Raw genomic sequence first — 24314 nt, forward strand, 5'->3', positions numbered from 1 at the left:
GGATACAGGTCAGGCGATTGGATAGAGACTCGGCGAGTTGGAGAGCCAACTCGGCGAGTCGGGTCAACTGAAAGTTGACTCTGACCTTGGCTTATGAATTGGTCAGGGGTAAAATGGTCATTTTACCCCAAGGGACAGTTAGCAGTGATTGATTGAGTGTTTTGTGGGAATTATAGTCGAAGGATTTCCGGAGCAGCAGCAGCAGACAGTTAATTCCTTCACAGATCAGCAGCTACATCGAGGTGAGTTACCGTATATTAGCGGTGGGTCTACGGCCACAATGCCGGCCCACTAGTAGGAGTTGTATGTAGATGATTGTCTCTGTGATATTCATCTAGGAATTACTACTACCTGTGTTGTGTTTATGTGCTAGTAATAGTAGGGGGAGATAGTCCCCAAGATATCCATTCGATAGGGCCGAGGGGGTAGTCATACCCAGCCATGTTAGATAGATTCTGATATTGTGATACATGTTATGTGGTAGTAGTAGAGGGGAGAAATAGTTCCCCTGTATCCGGTCGAGAGGACCGAAGGGGAGGCCAGCACCTAGATATGCTAGGCAGTATCTGGTCGAGAGGACCAAAGGGGAGGCCAACACCCAGATATGCTAGGCAGCATCTGGTCGAGAGGACCGAAGGGGAGGCCAGCACCCAAATATGCTAGGCAGTGTCCGGTCGAGAGGACCGAAGGGGTAGGTCGGGCACCCAGATATGCCTGACAATTTATGTATGTTATGTGATTATATGGTATGTGGTACAGTGGGGGAACTCACTAAGCTTTGTGCTTATAGTTTTCAGTTTTGGTTTCAGGTATCTCTTCAGCTAAGGGAAAGGAGCCGGCGCGGTAGATCTCACACACACTCTTGTTTTCCGCACTATGGATTTTATGGGATGTACTCTAAAATATACTATGTTATTACCGGTTTTCAAACATGGAGTATTATTATGAATGTTTTGTAATGATGTTTTTACGTATTAACCTAATTTAAAAATGAAATTTTTTTTGTCGGTATTTTTGGGATGTTACATAGGGCCCACACCTAAAATCCAGCCAAAGCCTCACACTACGAGGCTTGGCTAAAGGACGAACGACATGCTCAGATGCTTTGGGTCATCAAAAATCATCAAAAAAAATAACAACCATCCCCAAAAGGGTGACACTAACCTCTGGGAAGAATTCAAGCCAAAGATGTCGAACATAAACCATCAAGCACAAGGACAACACAATACAATAGTGTAACAAACCAAAAGAAGGAGAATTTAACATACACATAATAAATTCTCTACATGGAGAACCCCCCGGGATTTGCACAAAGACCACGCAAGGCTAAAGAAAAGCAGCGAAAAATTGTTTAAGTACCAAACAAACATAAACATTGTCTTGAATTATTCAAAGAAGATATAAAAGCAATCACTTACTAGGGGAAGAACCAGCATGAGAAGAGCCACCTTCGACCTGACTATCCTTGGCTTCAGAGTTGTCACACAACTGGCGAACGTCTGCCATGTCAAGCTCGCCCATGCGGAGGTAAGAGGCAAAGTCTATCTCCATAAATGCTTTCACAACAGTGTGCATCGCCTGAGTATGCTCCGTGGTAGCAATTGCCTCCCCAGGGGAAAACTTCCTAGTAATGACTTGTTCCCGGACCTCATGCATGCCATCTTCATCCGCTTCACTCCCATCGCAAACTCAGAACTTTCAACCACCTTGTCCACCACATGAATAATTCCTTTCTGACGCAGCCACCCTAGATCATCCTCCACGCTCTTCCTCCTAACCACCTATTCCCCCAACCTCCTGTTAGCATGATCCACCTGGTCCTCAAACACTTTCTTCTCTTCCACCAACACCTTGATACGCTGGGAGAAACGTTTCATTTACCCGTCCAAAGCAACGACCTTGTCCTTTGAAGATGTCTTCTTCCCTGCCAGGAGATCATAGCGCTCCTCAAACGAAATCTTCTCCCTTTTAAAACTAGCAACTTGGCTCTCAAATCGTCTCGCTTAACCCTGATCTGAATGAGCTCTCCAGAAGTGGAATCGCCTTGACGAAGGCGTGTTGCAGTCACAACCATATATGAACCAACCTGGGCAGCCGCATATAAGATATTGTTAGAAAGATGAGCATTCGAGAGAAGCTCTAAGGCCTCAATGGTGGCGGGGGGAAAAGCATGACAACCCCAATCATATGCCACTATATATTGGGAAAGGTGAGACTCTTGAGTTCTCGAGCAGCCGGATATTTACATGGCTGGCGCTGCCGGAGGAACAAGAACAGAGCCCCAACAAGGTCTCCCCTATCCAAAAGTAGAACTAGCGAGCTAGGATCGCCTTCATGACTAGATTTCTGGTCCACACCAAAAACGCTTTCGGCAGCAGTATCTACCGGTTCTTCCTTAGGGTGACGGGCCAGTTCTGTCGCCCCTTCTTTCATTCCCTCCGACTGTTTCGATGTGTCATCATCGGGGATATACATAACTACTGTGTCTTACCCAAGAAGGAAATCCATGTTCTTTCTCTTCAAAAGACGATGCCCCGATGAGCTGGCCTTGACAGACTCCACCTGCGGCGAGTCCAACCAGGAAAGCCGCCGTTTAGAAGCCGCATGGGTCCTATGCTGGACTAACCCAGTCGACTCCTCCTCCCTCTTGGTATCAGAAAGCAGGTGGTCTTTACGAGAAACACCGCCAACAGGTGCATCAACCAGCACCTGGCCAATAGGAGAATCGAACCCAAATGGAGAAACGATAGGAGGAATGTGGAGAGCCAAAGCACGGTCAAGACTGACTAGCGGAGGAAGCGTTTCAACCAAGGGCACCTCTCGGTATTTTAGGGTGCCTTGAAAATGGCCCCTCGATACCATCTCGAAGGGAAGAATCCTCTCATGACCTGCAAGTGAGGAAAAGTCTAAACACATTTCACACAACATATAAGTGAGAGTATATCAAAGTAGGGGTGCGGGGGGGGGGGGGGGGGGGAAGGAGAAGTGATTATTGTCTTTCTCGATGTAGAACTGGGCCATCATCCCTTGGGTCCTCTAGGTAGCGCTCATCCCAACCACAGCAAGCATGTGGTCCTCCCAATCCTCACTGTTAATGCAGATGGTTTTCAACGCCTGTGCCATGGTGGCACTCGCACCCCACAGTTCAGGAGCCCGATCAGAGAATATGGTCAAGTGACGATAACTAAAACCGAAAAAATTACGGTTCACCGAAAGCTACCGATCCTTCTAGTTCTTCTTCGGAGCTTTCTGATTGATGATAAAGGCATAAACACCCATCCTCTAGGAAAAAGTATGGGCACTGAACTAAGTGGAGGAATTGAAGAAAGCCTTGAAAGCCTAGAAATGTGTCAAAACTCCGAGGACCCGACAAGTAAGTTCGAATCCGGCGATCTTGTTGATGGCTTTCGGAGTCAGGTCGTCCATACGGAGTCTATATTGACGTATAATCTCGTCAAAGAAATCTGTCGTCGTCAACCTCAGCCCCGCCTCGAAGATCGGAATGGGAATTCCAATCTTCCCCTTCTTCGAACAAGAAATGATGGACCCCTTTTAAGTGTATTCTATGCCATGCTCGAGAAGAAACCCAAACCGCTCTTGCAGACTCGAAAACTCACTTGGGGAAGGAGTGATTCTAGTGTTAGAAGAAGCCATTGCTTGACAAGAAAGAAAGAGAAGAAGGAAATGAAAAGAGGAAATGGTAGACGTGAGGGAAACCTAGAAAAAGGGAACCAACTCAAAAAAGGAAGTTTTAAATGCAAGTGGGAAGCCCAAGCGGTTATGATGATGAAAACAATTTGCACAGACGCCTCTGTCGCATCAATTGCTGCCAGAAAACCGTCCCCACCGAACGCGTGTCCAGATCTAAGCTAGAACTACTTAGCTACCCTAAGCCAACGCTGACGTCTACTAGCCTAGGGGAATTGTTGACGTATTCCACTGGGAATCTGTCAAAGATAATGGAACCGCTAGTTCGACAAACGAATCGGCCAATGAGCAACGCGTGACTAACGTCGGGCCTATGCCCTCGCCTTCGAGACCCCGTATCTGTTCCTTGTTGCCCAAGCGCCAAGGCTAACGTTGAAGGCAAAACAGTACCTAGAGTTCCCAGAGCGACAGGTGTAATGCTTTGGACACCGCTTCTGGCTGAATTTGCGTTAATAGTGAACAACCACCCATGGAACATGATCCTCCAATCAAAAGCCATCAGCCCCTGCCAAACCTGAAAAGGTAATAAATACTATCGAGGATCTATTCCCCCTAACCACAGGTATAAAAGGCACCCTTCTCCTCCAAGAGAAGGGGCTAAAATCTAAAACCCTTTAACACTTTATGTACTCTTTAAACCCACTCTCTCTTAGACTCTCACTGACTTGATTGTCGAAGCCTCTTTCTGGGACAACCTCCCAGACGATGACTGTCGTTCCTATTTTCTTTGTTGTGATTCTCAGGCTCTTCATTTCCACCCCTTGGAAAGATGGAGTTAAGTTGGCGACATGTCACAACATATATATATATATATATATATATATATATATAATTTACTTACATTGGCTCCATTATACCCATCTCAGCCACTTTACTATACCTAACCCCACCACCATTAACATAATCCACCGTCATAACCGTCCATCGTCTTCAGTTTCAGGAAATCAAAAACAATGTTAGACTTCATAATCCATTTCCACACACTTACACGCTAACTTTTGAACAAAATGATCTTTAGACCCATGAATTTATAACCATGTTCATCATCTGAAAAAAAAAAATAACACACAAAATACAATAAAAAACTAAAACTCACACATTAGAGTTAGATCACACACATATTCAGAAACAAAGCACATACACACACATACAGAGTAGTTAAAACATAAATCAGAATATTACATATCCAAACACATTGGAAAAATAGCACCAACCTAAAAATTAAATACATACATGGAGAGTGTGGACTCAAGGAATAGGGTTACCATCTTCGATGACCTTCTTTCTTGTGAGGTTTGCCCCCATTAGTTGTAGCTTATCTCTATGTCTCCATCGGTTCTTGAAGAAACAAACGGATTACAACTTTCCGACAACATCGTTAGCTGGAGATGATCGTAACGAGGTGACAGTGGAGAAAGGAGGTCACTAGTGATGTTTGAAGAAATGATGGAGACGAAAGAGGCCTTTATGGTGGTTTTGGGGGTTGATTCTGATGGAGGGGCTACAAAGGTTCCCGCCTCCTTTTTCATGAGAATCAACGACGGTGGTTCTTCCTTTCAACCTTACAAAACAACCAATGATAAAATCTAGTTGGTGCCTCTGGGAAAACTAAATCTAGGGCTCAACACTACATGGTTACATCATTGATCTATATAGAAAGACAGGGAATATAGAATGCTGGAGTTGATAGTGAAGAGCGGCAGTGGTGATCGGAGATAGCAAAGAGCGTTGATCGGTGGGTGGTTTTGTACCAGAGTTTGGAGACTTGGTGAACATCTTGATCTTTAAGAAGGAATGGTGTTAACAAATGAGGGGCCATTTATTAATTAATTTAAATTAAAATATAATAAATAAAAATCAATAAAATATTTAGTCAGGGTCAAAATAGTAATTTTAGATCAAATTTGTAACAAAACGAAACCATGGGGACCAACCATGCAAAATTTAAAACAACAAAGACCATTAGTGTAATGCTTTCTAAAGATATCCTTAATGTGTCACTTTGTGAAAACCATAAGGACCATTTATGAAAATTTATTCAACTTTTTAAATATAAACGAAAATTTTAATTTGTGAGGGCCACATTTGAACCACGTCAAAATTACTTTTCTCACCTAACCACCATATATGGGTGCCACCATAAGGCTGGAGGGAGTGGTGCCACCGAAACCGCACTCCCTCCCCCGCCATATAAGCGCCATGTCATTTTTTACCACTCAAGTGTGGTTTCATGCCACACTTTTCATTTTTTTTTTTTTTTGTTTTTTTGTTTTTTTGATATTTTAATTTAATAAAACTTTTTTTTTAACTATTTTAATTTAATATAACTTCAATTTTAATAAAAAAAACATAATTTTTCATTATTTGAAAATTAAAAAAAAAACAGTACATTGCGTTATTTAAAAAAAAAAAAAAAAAAAAAAAAAACCACACACATGACATTTAATTTTTTTTTTTGAGAGAGTGGTGATTTAAAAGAAAATTTGGGAGATGAAGGAGATTGTATTGTGAAAAAAATTTAAGTTGATATATATATATATATATATATAGAGAGAGAGAGAGAGAGAGAGAGAGAGAGGAAAGAAAAAGCAGCAAAAAAAGAAAAAAAGTTTAAATGCTCATCGGCTACACCTCAACCAATCAAAATGCACGGTATTGGAGGACCGCACTGCGGCCAAGACCGCACCAGACCGTGGTCTGGGGGCGGTGTTCGCGTCTTATGTGGCACGAAGTGGGTTCTTGGACGGCACCCATACCCAACAGCCTAAGGTCGCAATTTGGTACTATCGGGTGCCACTTTCATAAATTCATGATAAAAACAGCATTGGTATTATTTTGATTTAACGTACGTTTCCTCCTGATTGGTTATCTTTTGCTTATAAAAACCCTTCAGGTAAAAACAAGTCATAAACCAAACCACTCAATTCAAACAAACCCTACAACCGCTATGTCGACTCTTCTCGAGAGCTGCCGTGTATCTCCGCCGCCTACAACCGTCAAAGAGAGATCTCTCCCGCTTACTTTCTTCGACATGATATGGCTAATCTTCTTCCCCATCCACCAGGTTTTCTTTTACGAGTTCCCTCACTCTAGAGAACATTTCTTGGAAACAGTTGTTCCAAACCTTAAACACTCATTATCCATCACTCTTCAGCACTTCCTCCCATTTGCAGGAAACTTAATCGTGTTTCTTAATCCATGTGTTGAAAAAGAAGTTAAAAAACCCGAAATTCGTTACATAGAGGGCGACTCTGTTGCTATTAGTTTTGCCGAGTGTAGTCTTGATTTCAACGATCTTACAGGGAACCATCCTCGTAACTGTGACATGTTTTATCAACTCGTGCCTACTTTGGGACATGTGACAAAAGCATCGAACTATGTTTCAATCCCACTTTTTTCAGTTCAAGTTACACTTTTTCCCAACGCAGGGATCTCGATTGGTTTCTCTAACCACCACTCTCTTTGTGATGCTAGCACAAGGTCTAATTTCCTAAAGGCGTGGACATCCATAGCTAGACATGGTACAGATGAGTTATACTTAGCTAGTGGATCTTTACCTTTTTATGATAGAGTGATCGAATACCCAAGCTCCTTAGATGAAATATACATGAGTCAACCAGGGCTTGAAGTTATTGATACTGAATACCAGCCTCATCAACTTGTTAGCCAAACGGATAAAGTTCGAGCCACCATTGTCTTGACACAAGCTCACATCAATCGCTTAAAGAAAAGCTTATCAACTCAACTACCAACACTTGAATACATATCATCTTTTTCGGTGGCATGTGCTTTTGTATGGAGTTGCTTAGCGAAATCACGTGTTGATCATATGGGTGAGAAGAAAAAGGACGATGATCTAGAAAGGCTTTTATGTGCTGTCGATTGGAGGTCACGTATGGACCCACCAGTTCCTCAAACTTACTTCGGTAATTGTGTCGGACCATGTTTTACATCAACAACAAGCACACTGTTAAAAAGCGACAGAGGGTTTTACATTGCTGCTGAATTACTTGGAAAGGGTTTACGTGAAACGATAAAGAATAAGGATGGAATGTTAAAAGATGCGGAGACATGGCTTGAAAGAGCATTCGATCCGGTGCAAACAACTGGGGTGTCGGGAACACCGAAGACCAAGATCTACGATGTGGATTTTGGATGGGGGAAGCCGAAAAAACATGAGACCATATCGATAGATTACAATGGTTCGATTTCTATTAATGCTTGCAAAGATTCGCCAGTTGATATTGAAATTGGTTTGTCTCTTCCTGCTAAACAGATGGATGCGTTTCTTTCCATATCTAAGGACGCTTTAGAGAGCTCATTTTTTTGAGCAGGAATGTTGGGTAATCTTGATGGGTTTGAATAGGTAATTTGGGTCCAATGTGTAGACCCGAGTCTGTGGAAAATAAGAGGCTTATGGCTTCAGTTTAGCAAGGACTACGTTGTTAGCTAGTTTTAGCATTTTCTTAGGATAAAATAGTGTGTATTTTCTATTTTCATAGAGTATGAGTAATACATAGAAAATTGTGCCACCTTGAGATCTTTTGTTTTTGCTTTTATTGCGTATATGTATATGTATGTGTGTTTGAACGTGTGCAAGGTAATGTTCCTACAAAGACAAGTGCTTTGTTAAAACATTATCAGTACGTCTTTGGATCTATCATCATCTTGAATATATATTTTTTTTATCTTTCTTAAAGTAAATTTCTTGGGGCAATCATATGCAAATTTAATAGGTTATCTTTAAATTTGAAAAATTTGCATGACAAAAAGTAAAACTGTCTTCATTCGTGTTCAATTCTTTGGTCCAGACTCTTCAATTAAACTTACCTACTTTAGATGATATTTTTCTGAGCTTCTTGAAAGTGATTGATCAAGACTCGCGAATAAGTGTGTAACGAATTATAAAATGATAACTTTGGAGAAAAAGTTTTATCCCAAACATTAAAAGGTTGAATTATGAAAACTTGAAGAGTTCACTGGACGACATCAATCACATTATATAAGAGATAAGGAGCTCTTCGAAAGGCGTGGAAAACTATGACAGGTGGGAAATTTTACACTTGAATATCTTTATCTTATCCAAAGCATCAAACATGCCACTTATATCCAACAAAATAACTAAAAATAACTAAAGTGATGATTTTGGCTCATATTTTTTTTTTGGAAATGGTATATTAGCCCCCTCTAATGATCAATACTCCTCTTTTAATATGTCCATATTCGTTTTCCTTTTAACTTTTTTAATTATATAAAAGGTTTATGTTGAAAATGAAAGAGTTTGATCTGAACTTAATTATTTTATTACTATATTATTAATTATCTTGTTAGAAAAATACATGTTTTTTACATAATATATCATTATAAACCTAAACAGTGATACATCATTATTTAATTTTTTTTAGTATTAAAAAAATATATGTTTTTCACATAATATCAGTATAAAGACAAACAGTGACATCATTGGTTAATTTCGATTAAATATTCAAACATGTTTAAAAAAATAAAATTAGACGGTTTCACCATTCATCTAGAAGACATTGACAAGCATCTTGATTCTTCATAGAATTTAACCCAAATTTATGTGCTACTACTGTACGATTTCCTTAATTTCGATTTTCAAAAGTGTATATAGGAGGTTAATTTTAGTTATTTATTGCCCATTATAAGTTACCAAAATTTGGTCATACATGCAGAATTCAATTTCACCTTGTATATATGGTTCAATGAAATCGTTTAAAAGCATTTTAATTAAATATAACTTCTACATTCGAGTTTTAAACATTTTCGTGTCGCTATTACTTATTTGCTGCATCACCTTTTCGTGGTGGTGCTCACTGCTAGAAAAACGAGGTATCAACGACACACGTTAAAGAGCTGGAAATGAAGGCCAATTGTGGGGGATGCATGATGAGGAAATAAAATATTTGATTAAAGGCATTTTTAGCCACACTCTCATAACATTAGTCTTGCCATTTTATGAGCAACCCAAAAAATATTTCTCATGGATGTTTGTAAATTTACAAACTCTTCCTCGCATCTAACCCACGACAAAACAAAACAAAAAAAAAAAAAAAACCTACAAATTAAAGAACCACATGCAATGTGAAAAGAGGGCATGTGAGGAAAAAACATATTCCCAAGTAAATTATGGATAGGGCTTTTATAAGCTTTTATATAGCGATTTGATTTTATATCTATGATTAATTAGTAGTATCAATTATTATATATTATTATTGCAACTAATAATTATTATATATTAGGAAAATCTTTATAAATGATATCCGTTTCCAAAAAAATGGAGTTTAGTCTTTAACTTTTTAGGTTATCAAGAATGGTCCATGTGGTTTAAATACTTTTAATGAATGTTCCACCAAATTAGAGTCGTTAACTACCCTCACAAGCTCTACACGTGAGAGTATTTTTGACATTTCATTTGATCTTCCTTCTATATAAGGTTGCAATGACATTACTTTCTAAACCATCTTCTTTTGTAACGTCCCAAAAATTGATAGTAATTTAAAAAAAAACAATAAACCATACAAACGAGTTGTTCTAAAACCGATGAAAGTGAATATATTATTTAAACATCAGAGTAAATATCATAATTGCTAATGCGGAAAACTCTTGGGGATGCTATGTAGTCACGCCGGTCCCTATCCTTTCGTACCGAAAGTACCTGAAACCATAAACATAAAACCGTAAGCACAAAGTTTAATGATTTACCCAAAATATAGCCTACCATACATACAATAGCGATTGTTATGTGTCATCCATAGTCTTATAATTGCCATTACGCCATGAGACGTATCATGGTCTTTACTTGCCAGGCCGGGAGCCAAAACCTTGGCTCTTACCAATAAGTGTCACTATGTCAGAGCCACCTCTTGGTCTTCCATACAAGTATCACAAAGACAAATAGCATACTACATATAATTGTCAGGGTCCAAACCCTGATCTTGCATATATTTTGTCGGGAGCGGTATCCAAGTCTTTCATACAAATGTCAGGGGCCACCCCTGGTCTTCCTATATAACATAAACTAATGGGCCGACATTGGTGCTTTCGACCCCCGAGTATGGTGAGGAGACTCACTTGAATCACAACGCCGACTTATACCTCAGGCAACGTCGCACGGACCACAACCGACAATTCTCACTGCCAAAAGATAGGTGTTAAACACCTCCTAACCATCCACACAAGGCAAACCCTAAGTCTACCTTCTAAAAATAAAATTTGACCAAAAGTCAATAGTCAAAGTCAAATTCAACATCCGATAATGCCAATTATTCAACCTCACATCGTGATGAGCCCTTGGTCACGTTGTGAGAGCTCACTCGGTCACATTCCAACTTATCTCGACTCAACTTAGCCAACTCGAACATGAGGAGTCATTGGATCTGACCTCATGATCTGAGCAGCCTTCACTTACGTCGTGAGCCCCAAGAAGCTTAAAAGAAACGGGGTCATTCAATCCTCATGTTGTGAGACCCTATGTCTCACGTTGTAAGCACAATCTAAAGCCAAAAATCCAACAATTTAAGTCCTTAATACATTAATCCTTTTACTCTAACTTTCCAGAAGATCTTACAACTCCATAACAAACTTAAAGTCGATGCTTTATGGGCATCTATGTCTAATACATGTCTAGATCTCATTTGGATCAAAATTTAAGAAAAAGTCATCCAAAATTTATGCAAGAATTTAAAACCCAACCATTCACTAGATTTGAACTCCATGACACTCTAAAGACCCTTATAACCCATAAAGTTGCCAACTTTATGGTTTCCATTCATTCAAACTTGCTCAATCAAGGAGAAAAGTGGGACAAAACTTAGATCTAGCAACAAAAAACAATAAAGGTGCAAGGTTTGACACTTACAAGGGTCTAGAAACATTCTGAGGTAATGAAGATGGTGATTCCTTACAAGCCTCTTCAGAATTTCACCTTCTTCTTCTTCAACCCAATAAATGCTCTAAAATGGCCTAGCATCAAGCAAGGGATAAAGGCTAGGCTTTTCTGAGGTGAAAGAGGGTTTGGAGGCTGATAGTGAACCCTAAAATGGGTTTAGAGGGACTTAAATTTAAAGGAAACCCTAAAAGATCATGGGTTTGGGCTGCATCAGTTCTCATGTCGTGAGCCTCTATGCCTCATGTCGTGAGACTAGTCCTAAACAAAATTTTTCATACTAGCCCATCTCATATCGTGACCATTCAAAGGTCACGTCGTGAGGCTCCATTTATTATAAAATTCGGCCTTTTGATTCCTTGAAACCCTAGATCGACCAATCCCAGAAAACGGGTGTTACAACTCTCCCTCACTTAATTAGATTTCGTCCTCAAAATCACTCTTTACTACTTACCAGACAGGCCAGACAACCTGGAAAATCCTTCCACAACCCAGATACAGATTGAGAAGTCGACTCATGTAGACGACTGTCTTCCAATACTACAATCAAAACCCAATTCTTAGTAGAACTCACATAACCTATCGAATAATGAATCCTTGACTCACTAACTTTAACCAATAAAAAATAACCATCGCTACTCTTCCTGAACTCCGGAAATCCAATACCTTTTATGAATCTACGACAGACAAACCACTCTAAAATACAACCAATATGGCCCCATTTCACAACCTAACCCGAATGAGATCATTACGATCCTGAATTATCCTGCTGATACTAGAGAAAAGAACCCTGAGCATTTTCCAATGCTTATAACCTTATGCTCGAAAACAAAGGTGATCTGCAATGTGCGTCTCAATCATTGGTGCCCCAAACAATTCATAATTACATCCTACTAACCAGACATTCGCATTTTCAATCTACCCAAGATCTGTTGAGCTCTGAGCTGGTCTACCAATTATCTGAAACATCGGATTCCCGACCAGTCGTTGAAACTAACATCCTCTTAAATGAGCGTACCACAAGACTTTATCCAAGACTCTTTTGGAAAAAGCTAATCTAACCTGATTCTACCTAGAGGAAACTACGAGCCTAATGTTAACTCCTCAACATCCTTGTAACTGCTCATGGACCAGGTGGATGCTATGGGCCACCTCACAGTCTTACAACACCACTACACTATCTGCCAATCTAGTGAGTGCTACGACTACCCTGCAGTCTTACAACACTTCTATCTCTACCTGCCAACATAGTGAATGTTACGGCCACCCTATAGTCTTACAAAACTTATATCGCTACCTGCCAATCTAGTGAGTGCTATGGCCACCCCGCAGTCTTATAACACTTCCACCGCTACCTGCCAATCTAATGAATGCTACATCTACCCAGCAGTCTTACAACACTTCCACTGCTAATTGCCAATCTAATTAATGTTACGACCACCCCATAGTCTTACAACAATTACACTGCTACCTGCCAATAAAAAAATCATGGGTCAAATCCTGATGGGTCATGCTTTGAGTCCCAAATCCTTTATCAGACAAGAACAGGAAGAGAGGATCTAACACAACCCTCAACCTCAACCTAATCACATACTCGCCATGCGCCACCACTAATATGCAAGGTAACCTAAATTCCCATTCCTTGTGCAATCCCTTAGACCAAATGGTTCTCCTCTACTTGGATTTAGCTACGCTTTTCCATCAATAGATTCGATAGATATCCAATCCATCACTCAACGTTACTACCAAAAGCTTTTGACAACCTGGGCTTACAAGAACTAGCATTCTATCACTAGCCAATCCTAGTGAACACACACCTTCCAAAATTGAATGAATACTTCCTGAAATCTCAACGCGCTTAATATTCCCAAGCACTTTCCACTGAATCCAATACAAAACCTCAGCGAATTATTGGATGACGAAGAACAACATCTCAAATATCGAAATGGGTACCCAACTAATTAAATGACCTACTTGCACTAGAGAAATTCCTATACGAACGTGCAACTGACCAACCTTTGAATGTAGGAGCTTGACAACTACTGATCTTACACTCATGATCAAACCAATTCCTCATTGCATTGCATCTCCGAAAGACCCCTACAAATACTGCCTTTAAACTCGGCATGCCTAACTTGCGGATTCCTTGAATTCCTTGTTGATACCACCAAAGATCGAACTGGATGTTGGTATTCTCCCACTTGAAGCTTGTTCGGATGGTGGTCAATTCCTCCGACATCGAAATCCAAAACCGGCTCAGCTGAATATCCTCTATGCACGACTCTCAGTATGCAAAATTACATATGAAGGTTCTTAAAATAAAATGTCTAAACCATCATGAGGAAAATTCTAATTTCTAAGTCGAGACTTTGATAAACCACACATACCATCTCACATTCAACATACAATCGTAAGCACGATAATAATAAGAGCATGAAGGAAGTAATACAACACATACCTGCGGCGTTAATTGGTGGAAATCAGATCTCCTCGGCCTATGACTGTAATGCTCGACTCCTCACCATAGGAACATTCACTCACTGTCAGTAATCCTTAATGTGGCTGTAGTAGGTGCCATCACTACTCCTTTCATCAAATCTGGACAATCGCTCTTCTTGTGGACCACTTGGTTGCAGTGGAAACATAACAAACTCGTTCTGTGGGGACAATCCCTACTGATATGAGCAATCTTTCCACACTTGTAGCAACCCATACCCTTAGATCAACAAACCCTGTCGTGCTGCTTCCCGTACGTGTTGCACTGAGCTCAAACCTGGTAGTCTCTCACTTGCTAATCAGAAATCTTGGGTCTCTTTATTGGACCCCCAACTGTCTGCACTTGTTCTGGCTTCCTCTTCCCGATGCGATCCAAATTAATCTCTTGCTTTCGGACTCTAGCTGTCATGTCCTCCAAAGTCTGACAAGAAGTAAGTCTAACAAACTCCCTAATATTGTCTCACATCATATCATGGTACCGAGTCTTCTTCATCTCCTCGTCTGTGACATACTATGGAACAAATAGATCCCTCTCCCTAAGTTTGGCGGTGATCTCTGCCATAGTCTCAGTTGTCTGGAGTAGTTCCTGAAAATCTCTCGCTAACTGTTTCACCTCGATAGCTGGTGCAAACTTCGCCCAAAACTGGGTCACAAACTTATCCCAAGTCATCACCTCAATGGCCTCCCCCAATCAAAATCTACATCATCCCACCAATCCCGCGATCTGTCTTTCAGAAGAGAAAAAGAAAATCTATCCTTCGACCCCTCGGGGCAGAAGATCGTCCAGAAAGTGTTCACCATATCTGCTAACCACCTCCTACTAGCAATGGGGTCATTCTATCTAAATAACTCAGGAGCTCCATAAGCACAGAAATCGCGGAAGGAAAGAGTATGAGCCCCCACAATAGCTAAAATCTAGGTGCGGAACGTGCCTAGACGCTCATCCAAAATCTCCATAATCCCCTTTGTAACCAAACCGAAGATCACATGAGTCTACTCCAAAATACCACAGGTGATCTCTGACGAGATGAACTCCTGTATCTACTCATCAATCGGCTCAATACAGGCACCTAAGCCCGAACCAGAATCTGAACCTCCTCCACACGTACTCATCACCATGATAAAAAGCAATCATACAAATTATTAGAACATACCCAAAGAATCCTTATTCCAGAGGCTTCCTATTCTCTCTTCTATCCTCTGTTTGAGTATAGATCTTGTGCTATCAATAGTACATACCCTATACTACCTTTCACACACTATCCTTAAGTCATGTGTTATTCATTACTAGGGTTAAGAGTGAGGCAAAATGTAGCCGCCACGGTGTGAGGTTTCTTATGTAGTGTTAGATTCTTTAGTCTATGCTTAAAGTGTAATTCATTCCTTATGTTTTCAATAAATCGAGTGATCATTCGACATAATCTTCATATTTGTGTTTGTTCTTATTTTCCGCATCTTGTTCATCAAATCTCAATTAGGGTTTTAATCCCAACAAGTGGTATCAGAGCGGGTCTTTGAAGATCAAATTGGTTTTTGAAGTATCGGTTCTTGATTTGATGATTTTCTGTACAAGTTATTGAAGATTTATGGTGTTTTGGCGTCTTGGAATCAAGATTATTGTTCAAGCTACTGTTCATTATGTATTCTCCTGTTCATCTGGGTATTTTTTCTTAATCCGATTCATATTTTGTCCGTATTTTCTGATTGGATCTGATCGATTGTTTGATCCAAAATTGATCTATAATATCTTTTTTGATCCGGCCAAAAGTTTTTTTCTCATTACTGTTCAATGATTCATTTGTTCTAGCCCAAACTTCTTTCTGTTTAAACTCCTTCGTTTCGGTCTAAGTTATTCTTGTCCTTTAATGACAAAATTACCTTCGAACCTGAGTTTTGCATTTGTGTTTCAATCAATCGATTCTTGCTTGATATTCAATTGTTTATTGAGATTCACTGGTTTCCTTCAATTTGTGAATGGATTCATGTTTGATGATCAGATCTGAAAGTCGATTTTTACTTCTTGGATATTCAATTGTTCTCGTTTGCAAATGTAATCTCATGTATCTTGTGTATGCTTAAAGTCGAACCACCTGGAAAATATTTTCCATTCTAAATTGTTGCAATGATAAACATGTCAATTTGATGATTCGTGGTTTTTGTGATTCATGGTTCTTGTGAATGACGACATGAGTCTGGACGGTGAAGAACATGTGACGCATTGTCATGAATAGATGTAGTTCGTATTGATCTTTGATTGAATGTGATGTTTTATCTGGAAATCGACCTGCTTGATCTAGAAATCGTGTTGGGAAAATTGATTTTACTGCTTGGCGTTAATTGATGTCGGTGGTCAAAGCTAAAAGTCAAAATTGGAGAAAAATTGAATCATTTACGAATATAATCGGAAACAAAGGCAATATCGGAACGAACATAACCATTGCAATCAGACGTCTATCGGAATTCGAACAATCATTCAGAATCAAAGATAATCAGAACAATATAAAAGAATGTTTCGAAATTGTGATGGCTCGTTTGGTATAGAATCAGAACGGTGTGGTTGAAGTTCTGAATAGAAACCATATTCGCAATTGATGGTTGATTTCATAATTGAAAAGCATGTCTCGGAATCGAAGTTCTATTTACGGGTCGTGAGGTTGTGTTCGTCAATCAGACGCTAAATGAGGAAGATGACTTCGATTTTACACATTTGGCCCTTGTAACTTCACCAACATGGCAATTTTAATTTGATTTCAATAATTTGTTACAAATCAAAGGGAAAATGATGCAGAGTTACTATTTAAGTCCCTGACTTTCAGCAATGTGACAGTTTCAGCCCATTATTCGAAAAATTTGCAAATTTAAGGGCTGGTGAACAGTTTTGGATTTTTTAACGCACATATTTTTTCGTGAACAGAAAAATAAAGATTCCATCAAGTCTTGGCGGTTCGGAAAGTCATTTTTCGTGATTACGTCAAATTTTCACGACCTTTTCGGATTTTATACTTCATTATATATATATATATATATATATATATATATATATATATATATATATATATATATATATATATATATATATATATATATATATATATATATATCATTTTGTCGCAGGGGAGCATAGTATTTTTTTTTATCCATTCAAGATCATTATCATGACCATTTGAAGGCTTTATAATCATGTTTTTGATTATAAATTGGGGGAGAATTTAAAATGGCCATTCGAAATTGGATTTGTGACTTTCCAAATTTGAAGATTTTTAATAAAACTTGTGGTAGAATTATGAAGGTAGCTTTTACAGTGGAAGTTCTTCATCGAGCTCTGCTAAAGCTTTTACAGAGAAATATCATTTACAATAGAAGTTCTTCATCGAGCTCAGCTAAGGACTTGTTATATCTCCGACTTCTAGTATTTTCTCGATCAAGTGGCGTTACGAATCTTAAAATTTGGGTTGTTACATGATAATTTTTGGTGGCTTATATCATTAGCCTATTTGAAGATCATTGTGACTTGGAGGGGGAGTTCTTCAAAGCCAAGAAGTGATTTGGTTTCTTTGTTCTGAAATGGGTTTTTATGGCGATTTTGGTTTTCATGAAGATTTTTTTGGGATTACATTCGAAAATGAAGTTTAAAGACATTACTTCAGTGCTTGGTTTATATATCCTAGAGCCCGTGTTTGAAGACTATTGAAGAATCAAGATTTGTGGATTGCTTCATATATTCCTCGTTGCAGATCTTTTTATTTGCTAGATGCTTGTTTTGGAAATTAAAGCATTGTCATCCATTCCATACTTTGAGGGGGAGATTGTAGGGTTTCAAAGTACTCCATGGATGATGACAATGGGCCCCCTTGATGAAGTGTAGGTTAAAAGCCCACGACTTGTCTTTTCCCTATAAATAGTCATGTGTTATTCATTATTAGGGTTAAGAATGAGGCAAAATGTAGCCGCCACAGTGTGAGGTTTCTTATGTAGTGTTAGATTCTTTAGTCTATGCTTAAAGTGTAATTCATTCCTCATGTTTTCAATAAATCGAGTGATCATTAGACATAATCTTCATATTTGTGTTTGTTCTTATTTTCCGCATCTTGTTCATCAAATCTCAATTAGGGTTTTAATCCCAACACCTCTAAGTCAACTTTTCAAACTGGAATTCCATGTACTCGCTAATAAGCGCAACCAAACCTACTAAGACAATTCCTAGGCTTTCTTAGGTTCCCCACTGTCACACCCCCAAACCAAAACGGTGGAAACATTCGGGGGTGGATGACGTCATTTACAGTATCATAACAATTGAATAATAGTAATTAAAGCACAACAACCATCATATTGATAATGTATAGTTTTTACATTTTTGTTCAAATCATTGTATACTTGATACCAAAAGTATATAGCAAAAACTAAAAGACGTGACACTATGATGCTCCGTCTTCTCAAAACCTGTGTGGATACATGTCCACTGATTCCCTGAGAATACAAGTGGTTTTGAAAAGAGTGTAAAAAATTAAGTTGGTGAGTTCATAAGCATTTTTGTGTTAGAAAGACTATCTTTGTTCTTTGAAAATGTTCGCGTGTTCTTCCAGAAAATCCAATATTTTCTTCGGTAAATGAATTGTAGTCTTAGAACCTTAAGACCAAAATGTGTAAGTGTTGTTGCACTCTGAAATACTATAATGTAGTTTTAATTCACATAAAACCATAAAAGGAATGTTTCTAGAAATGTAAGTTTCTCTGTACTGGAAAATTGTATACTGTAATTGTACTTGTATGAAACCCTTTGAATGTATGTGCCTGTAACTACCAACTGTACTGTTTAGTATTGTATTGTAGTTTTATTTTTATATAAAACTACATGAAGTTATGTATGTATTCATACACTAAACGTATAGTTAATACGAAATTGTGAGTTATTATAACCATGCTTGATGTCCTAAGATGGTCTGATACGACGTTGTTCAGGCATCAGAAATGGTATGACATTTGTCACCCCAGACCTGCCGGTCTAACTGTAGCTAACAGTTTAGGTGCGAGATTGTCAGTCCTGTATAGATCTATACGTAAGTGTCACGCTCTCTCTACAGGAGACTCTAGTTATAATTCAGGAATTTTGTTGGTACTTGGATAAGTAAGCTATATTGACGTTTACGTGTAGAATAATGAAAAGCCATTTTGTACTAAATAAATTGTATGTATGTCTCCTTTCATAGTGTAATCGTAGTATAAATAATTATACTTTTATATAATTATTTTTGTATTGCATCCCTGACTAGTAAATGATATATATGTTCCATAAACTATACCTGTTATAGTTTAAAGTGTATGTTCTGTTGAAATGAAAACCTTTGTATTTTTAACAACTTTGTATGTTTATATTCGTAAATCTGAGATAAAGATATTTCGTGAAATTTAATATTTTTGTACGAACGGTAATAAAATATGTGTGAAAATATACTTTTTGTTGAATGTGTTACAAAAGGGTTAAAGTTTTAATGAAATAAATTATATATATATATATATATATATATATATATATATATATATATATATATATATATAATTAAGATTAAAAAGACATTCGAACAAATAATTCTACGCTAAGCTCACAACCGAACAAGGAACAGAAGTTAAGGCGAAATCACTAGTCCTAAGCCCATAGAATCTTAATTATATATATATATATATATATATATATATATATATATATATATATATATATATATATATATATATATATATATATATATATATAGGTAAAAACGACAATTGAAATAATTTAAATAGTTTTAATATTAACACAAGATTTCTTGTGTTTTACTTGTATCCCCCCCCCCCCTAAAACATGGAAAAATTGTGAAAAATGTAGTGCTATGAACTCAGCTCGGGTGTGTTGTTGGCTAGATAACGGTGTCCGTGGCGATGTTCTTCGCGTTTGAATGTTCTTGGCTATATAATTGTATCCTAATTTTGTTTAAAACACGTAATACATGTGTAAATTAGATAACTAATAGTTAAAGTGTTTTTATAATACTAGTTTATGCAAGAACACTTACTATAAATCTTTGGAATGAACTTAGTATCTTGGGAAATTAGATGAATGTTCTTGAGAGGTTTGAAGATGTTCTTGGGGATATTATGAAGATTTGAAGATAATATGGGTAATGATACGAAAATATGAAGGCTCTTTTATGAGTTTTGAGAGAAATTTGAGAAGTTTTCGAAGTGAAATGTGAGAAATGAGGAAGAGACTTCGGTTATATGTATATATATATATATATATATATATATATATATATATATATATATATATATATATATATATATATATATATATATATATATATATATATATATATATATATATATATATATATATATATGGTAGGGAAGTCTATTCACTAGAGGTTTTGCAGTCTAGGGGTTTTCGGTCCAAAAGGTGGGGACCTCGCATGTTGATTTCAGTCTCGAATAGATTTCGGTCTAGGCTTGATTTCGGTCCTAATTGTTTTCCAAATAAGATTTCGGTTTCGTTGGGATTTTGACTCCAAAAACCGAAAACACTAAAAATAGGGTATAATTCAATATTTATTGAATTTAAATCTTTAACTATTTAATTATTAGACTTATAATTTTGATGTGTTTGACTTTTGTTGACCCGAAATAACCGATTGTTAGATTATCACCCCCCTCCCCCCCCCCTCCCCCCCCCCCCCCCCCCCCGTTAGAGGAAATTTCGTCATTAAATTATTTCTAAAGTGGTACTCATGTACTAGAGAAGAGATGCAGGTACTTTTGTTTCATCTGATCTTCCCATTCCCAAGTGAATTCAGGTCCCCGCTTGGCATTCCAGCGAACCTTCACCATCGGTATACGACTTTGTTTGGTCCGGTTGATTTCCATGTCCATGATTTCCACAACTTCCTCTACGAAGTGTAGACTCTCGTTTATCTTGATTTCTCGAGTGGGATTACAAGAGTTTCGTCGGACATAAACATCTTTAGATTGGATACGTGAAAAGTGGGATGTATGTTATTGAGTTCATGCAGTAGTTTGAGTTTGTAAGCCACCGAGCCAATTCTAGTAAGAATCTCGAATGGACCGATGTAACTTGGATTTAGTTTTCTACGTTTGCCAAAACGTATCATTCCTTTCCAGGGTGAGACCTTTAATAGGATGCAGTCCCCAACCTGAAACTCCAAGGGCTTTCGTTGTTTGTCCGCATAACTCTTTTTTCGGTCCCTAGATGCTTTTAGTCGTTCCCGAATTTGGACGATCTTCTCTGTTGTTTCTCGAATGATCTCGGGACTGGTGATAGTGCTGGTAGGAACTTGTTTCTTTTCTAGTTACGTATCACCCAATTCAGCCCAGCACAGAGGGGATCTGCACTTACGGCCATAGAGGGCTTCAAATGGAGCAACTTTGATGCTAGTGTGATAGTTGTTATTCTACAAGAATTCGATGAGTGGTAAATGGGTATCTCAAGCTTTACCAAAATCTATCACACAAGCTCTCAACATGTCTTCTAGTGTATCAATGGTTCTCTCGCTTTGCCCATCAATTTGGGGATTGTACGTTGTACTCATGTCGAATTTGGTTCCCAAGGACTTTTTTAGTGATTGCCAAAACTGCAAGGTAAATCTACTATCTCTATCGGAAATAATGGATATTGGCATGCCATGCAATCATAATATCTCTTTAATGTATGTCCTGGTTAACTTCTCCATCTTTTCAATATCTTTTATTGGCAGGAAGTGTGCGGATTTGGTTAATCTGTTAACGATTACCCAAATGATGTCATGACCACCCGTTGTCTTGGGCAACTTGGTTATGATATCCATAGTTATTCACTCCGACTTCCATTTGGGTATTTCTGGTTGGTGTAGTAAACCCAAAGGCTTCGGGTATTCTACCTTGACTTTGGTGCAAGTCAGGCACTTTCCCACATAGGTAGTAATTTCTTCTTTCATGTTTGGCCACCAATAAAGTTTCTTGAGGTCCAAGTACATCTTATCTCTATCGGGATGAGCGGAGTATCGAGTCTTGTGTGCTTCGTTCATGACAACATCTCTGTACCCACCAAACTTCGGTGTCCAGATTTGATTCATGAGGTAACGAACTTCGTCACCCTTAACTTCCAGGTTTTTATCCGTTCCTCTTAAGGCTTCACCTGCCACATTCTAGGGTTTCAAGGCTTCCAGCTGAGACTCTTTGATCTACGTGGACAGGTGTGAATGGATGGTCATAGTTAAAGACTTTACTACGCGGGTAGAGTATTCTTTTTGACTAAGGGAATCTGCTACTACATTGGCTTTGCCTGGATGATAGAGAATCTCGCATTCGTAATGATTGAATAGTTCTACCCATCGTCGTTACCTCATGTTGCGTTCTTTTTGATCGAAGATGTGATGGAGGCTCTTTTGATCCGTGAAGACTGCTCACTTCGTACCAAAAAGGTAACGCTTCTACATCTTCCGAGCAAAAATTACTACTCCCAGTTCAAGGTTGTGCGTGGTATAGTTGACCTCGTGGTTCTTAAGCTGTCTCGAGGCATAGGAAATGACCTTTCCTCGTTGTGTAAGAACGTAGCCTAGCCCTTGCTTGGACGCATTGCAGTAAACTACAAAATCTTCTATCCCTTCTGAGAGGGACAAGATCAGGGAGCTGTACAGGGCTCGATTTATTGTTTGGAAAGCAGTTTCTTGTTTCTCCTCCCAGTTAAAGCTAGGTTACACCCTTCTGAGTCAAAGTGGTGAGTGGCTTTGTTATCTTAGAGAAGTTTTGAATGAACCTTCTGTAGTAGCCAGCGAGGCCTAGAAATTGACGAATTTCTGTTGGCGTTCTTGGTGCTGACCAGTTCTCAATTGCTTTGATTTTGGAAGGATCTACATGTATCCCTTCTTCGCTAACCATGTGACTAAGGAAATCCACTTTCCGAATCCAAAACTCGCACTTTGAGAATTTCGCATATAACTTCTCCACCCATAATGTTTCCAAGACTTGTCGTGAGTGCTGGTTGTGTTCTTCTTTATTTCGGGAGTAGACTAATATGTCGTCGATGAAAGCTATTACGAATTTGTCTAAGTAAGGTCGACAAACATGGTTCATCAGGTCCATGAACACTGTGGGTGCATTTGTTAATTCAAACGGCATTACTACGAATTCATAGTGATCATAGCGAATTCTGAATGCGGTCTAAGGAATATCTTCATCCTGGACTCGTAGCTAATGGTATCTGGATCTTAGGTCGATCATTGAGAATAAACTTGGTCCTTGAAGTTGATCGAATAGATTGTCAATTCGAGGTAAAGGGTATCCGTTTTTTATAGTGAGTTTGTTTAGTTCCTGGTAATCTATGCACATGCAAAAAGATCTATCCTTCTTTTTCACGAACAAGACCGGTGCTCCCCAAGGTGAGAAGCTTGGTCTGATAAATCCTTTGCTTAGTAGTTCATTTACTTGGCTGGATAGTTCCTGCATTTTTGTCGGTGCTAAACGGTATGGGGATTTGGCTATGGGGGTAGCTCCGGGAATCAAGTCGATTTGAACTTGACTTGGCGTTTAGGTGGGACTCCTGGGAGATCTTCGGGAAATATGTCGGGGAAGTTACAAAATTCACGGATATCCTTGATGTTTTTTACATCTTGTTTCTTATCCACCACATTAGCTACGTAGGCACAATATACTTTGCGAAGATACTTTTGAGCCTTGACACAGGATATGATTTGAAGGTTCGTGTTGGGTTTGTCGCCATAAATGACAAGGGTTTCGCTACATGGCAGATAAAGGCGAATGGCTTTTTCATAACACGGGATATTGGCAAGGCGAGGACTTAACCAATCCATGCCAATGATGACGTCGAAACTTTTTATTGTGACCGACATTAGGTCGATTTGGAAAGAGTAGTTGTTTAGAGTGAGGGTACATCCTATATATATATATATATATATATATATATATATATATATATATATATATATATATATATATATATATATATATATATATATATATATATATATCGTTAGTGCTACTTGGCAGATTAAGGCGAATGACTTTTTCGTAACACAGGATATCAGCATGGTGAGGACTTACCAATCCATACCAATGATGATGTCGAAACTTTTTAGTGTGACCGACATCAAGTTGATTTGGAAAGAGTAGTTGTTTAGAGTAAGGGTTATATCGTTAGTGCTCTCTGCCTTTC

At 38.5% G+C, this 24314-nt stretch overlaps 1 protein-coding gene across 1 annotated transcript; it reads left to right on the forward strand.

Moving 5' to 3' along the window:
- The first annotated feature begins 6517 nt into the window (after positions 1–6517).
- On the forward strand, positions 6518–8240 carry LOC111906205 (malonyl-coenzyme A:anthocyanin 3-O-glucoside-6''-O-malonyltransferase). The gene has a single exon (XM_023901931.3). It carries the CDS (start codon positions 6656–6658, stop codon positions 8036–8038), a length of 1383 nt encoding a protein of 460 aa, XP_023757699.1. The 5' UTR covers positions 6518–6655; the 3' UTR covers positions 8039–8240.
- The last annotated feature ends 16074 nt before the right edge of the window (positions 8241–24314 follow it).

This window comes from Lactuca sativa, chromosome 8 (genome assembly GCF_002870075.4).
Source record: "Lactuca sativa cultivar Salinas chromosome 8, Lsat_Salinas_v11, whole genome shotgun sequence".
NCBI classification, from domain to species: domain Eukaryota; kingdom Viridiplantae; phylum Streptophyta; class Magnoliopsida; order Asterales; family Asteraceae; genus Lactuca; species Lactuca sativa.

Coding starts and splice junctions, on each gene's coding strand:
- LOC111906205 (XM_023901931.3), top strand. CDS start 6,656: ATGTCGACTCTTCTCGAGAGCTGCCGTGTATCTCCGCCGCCTACAACC.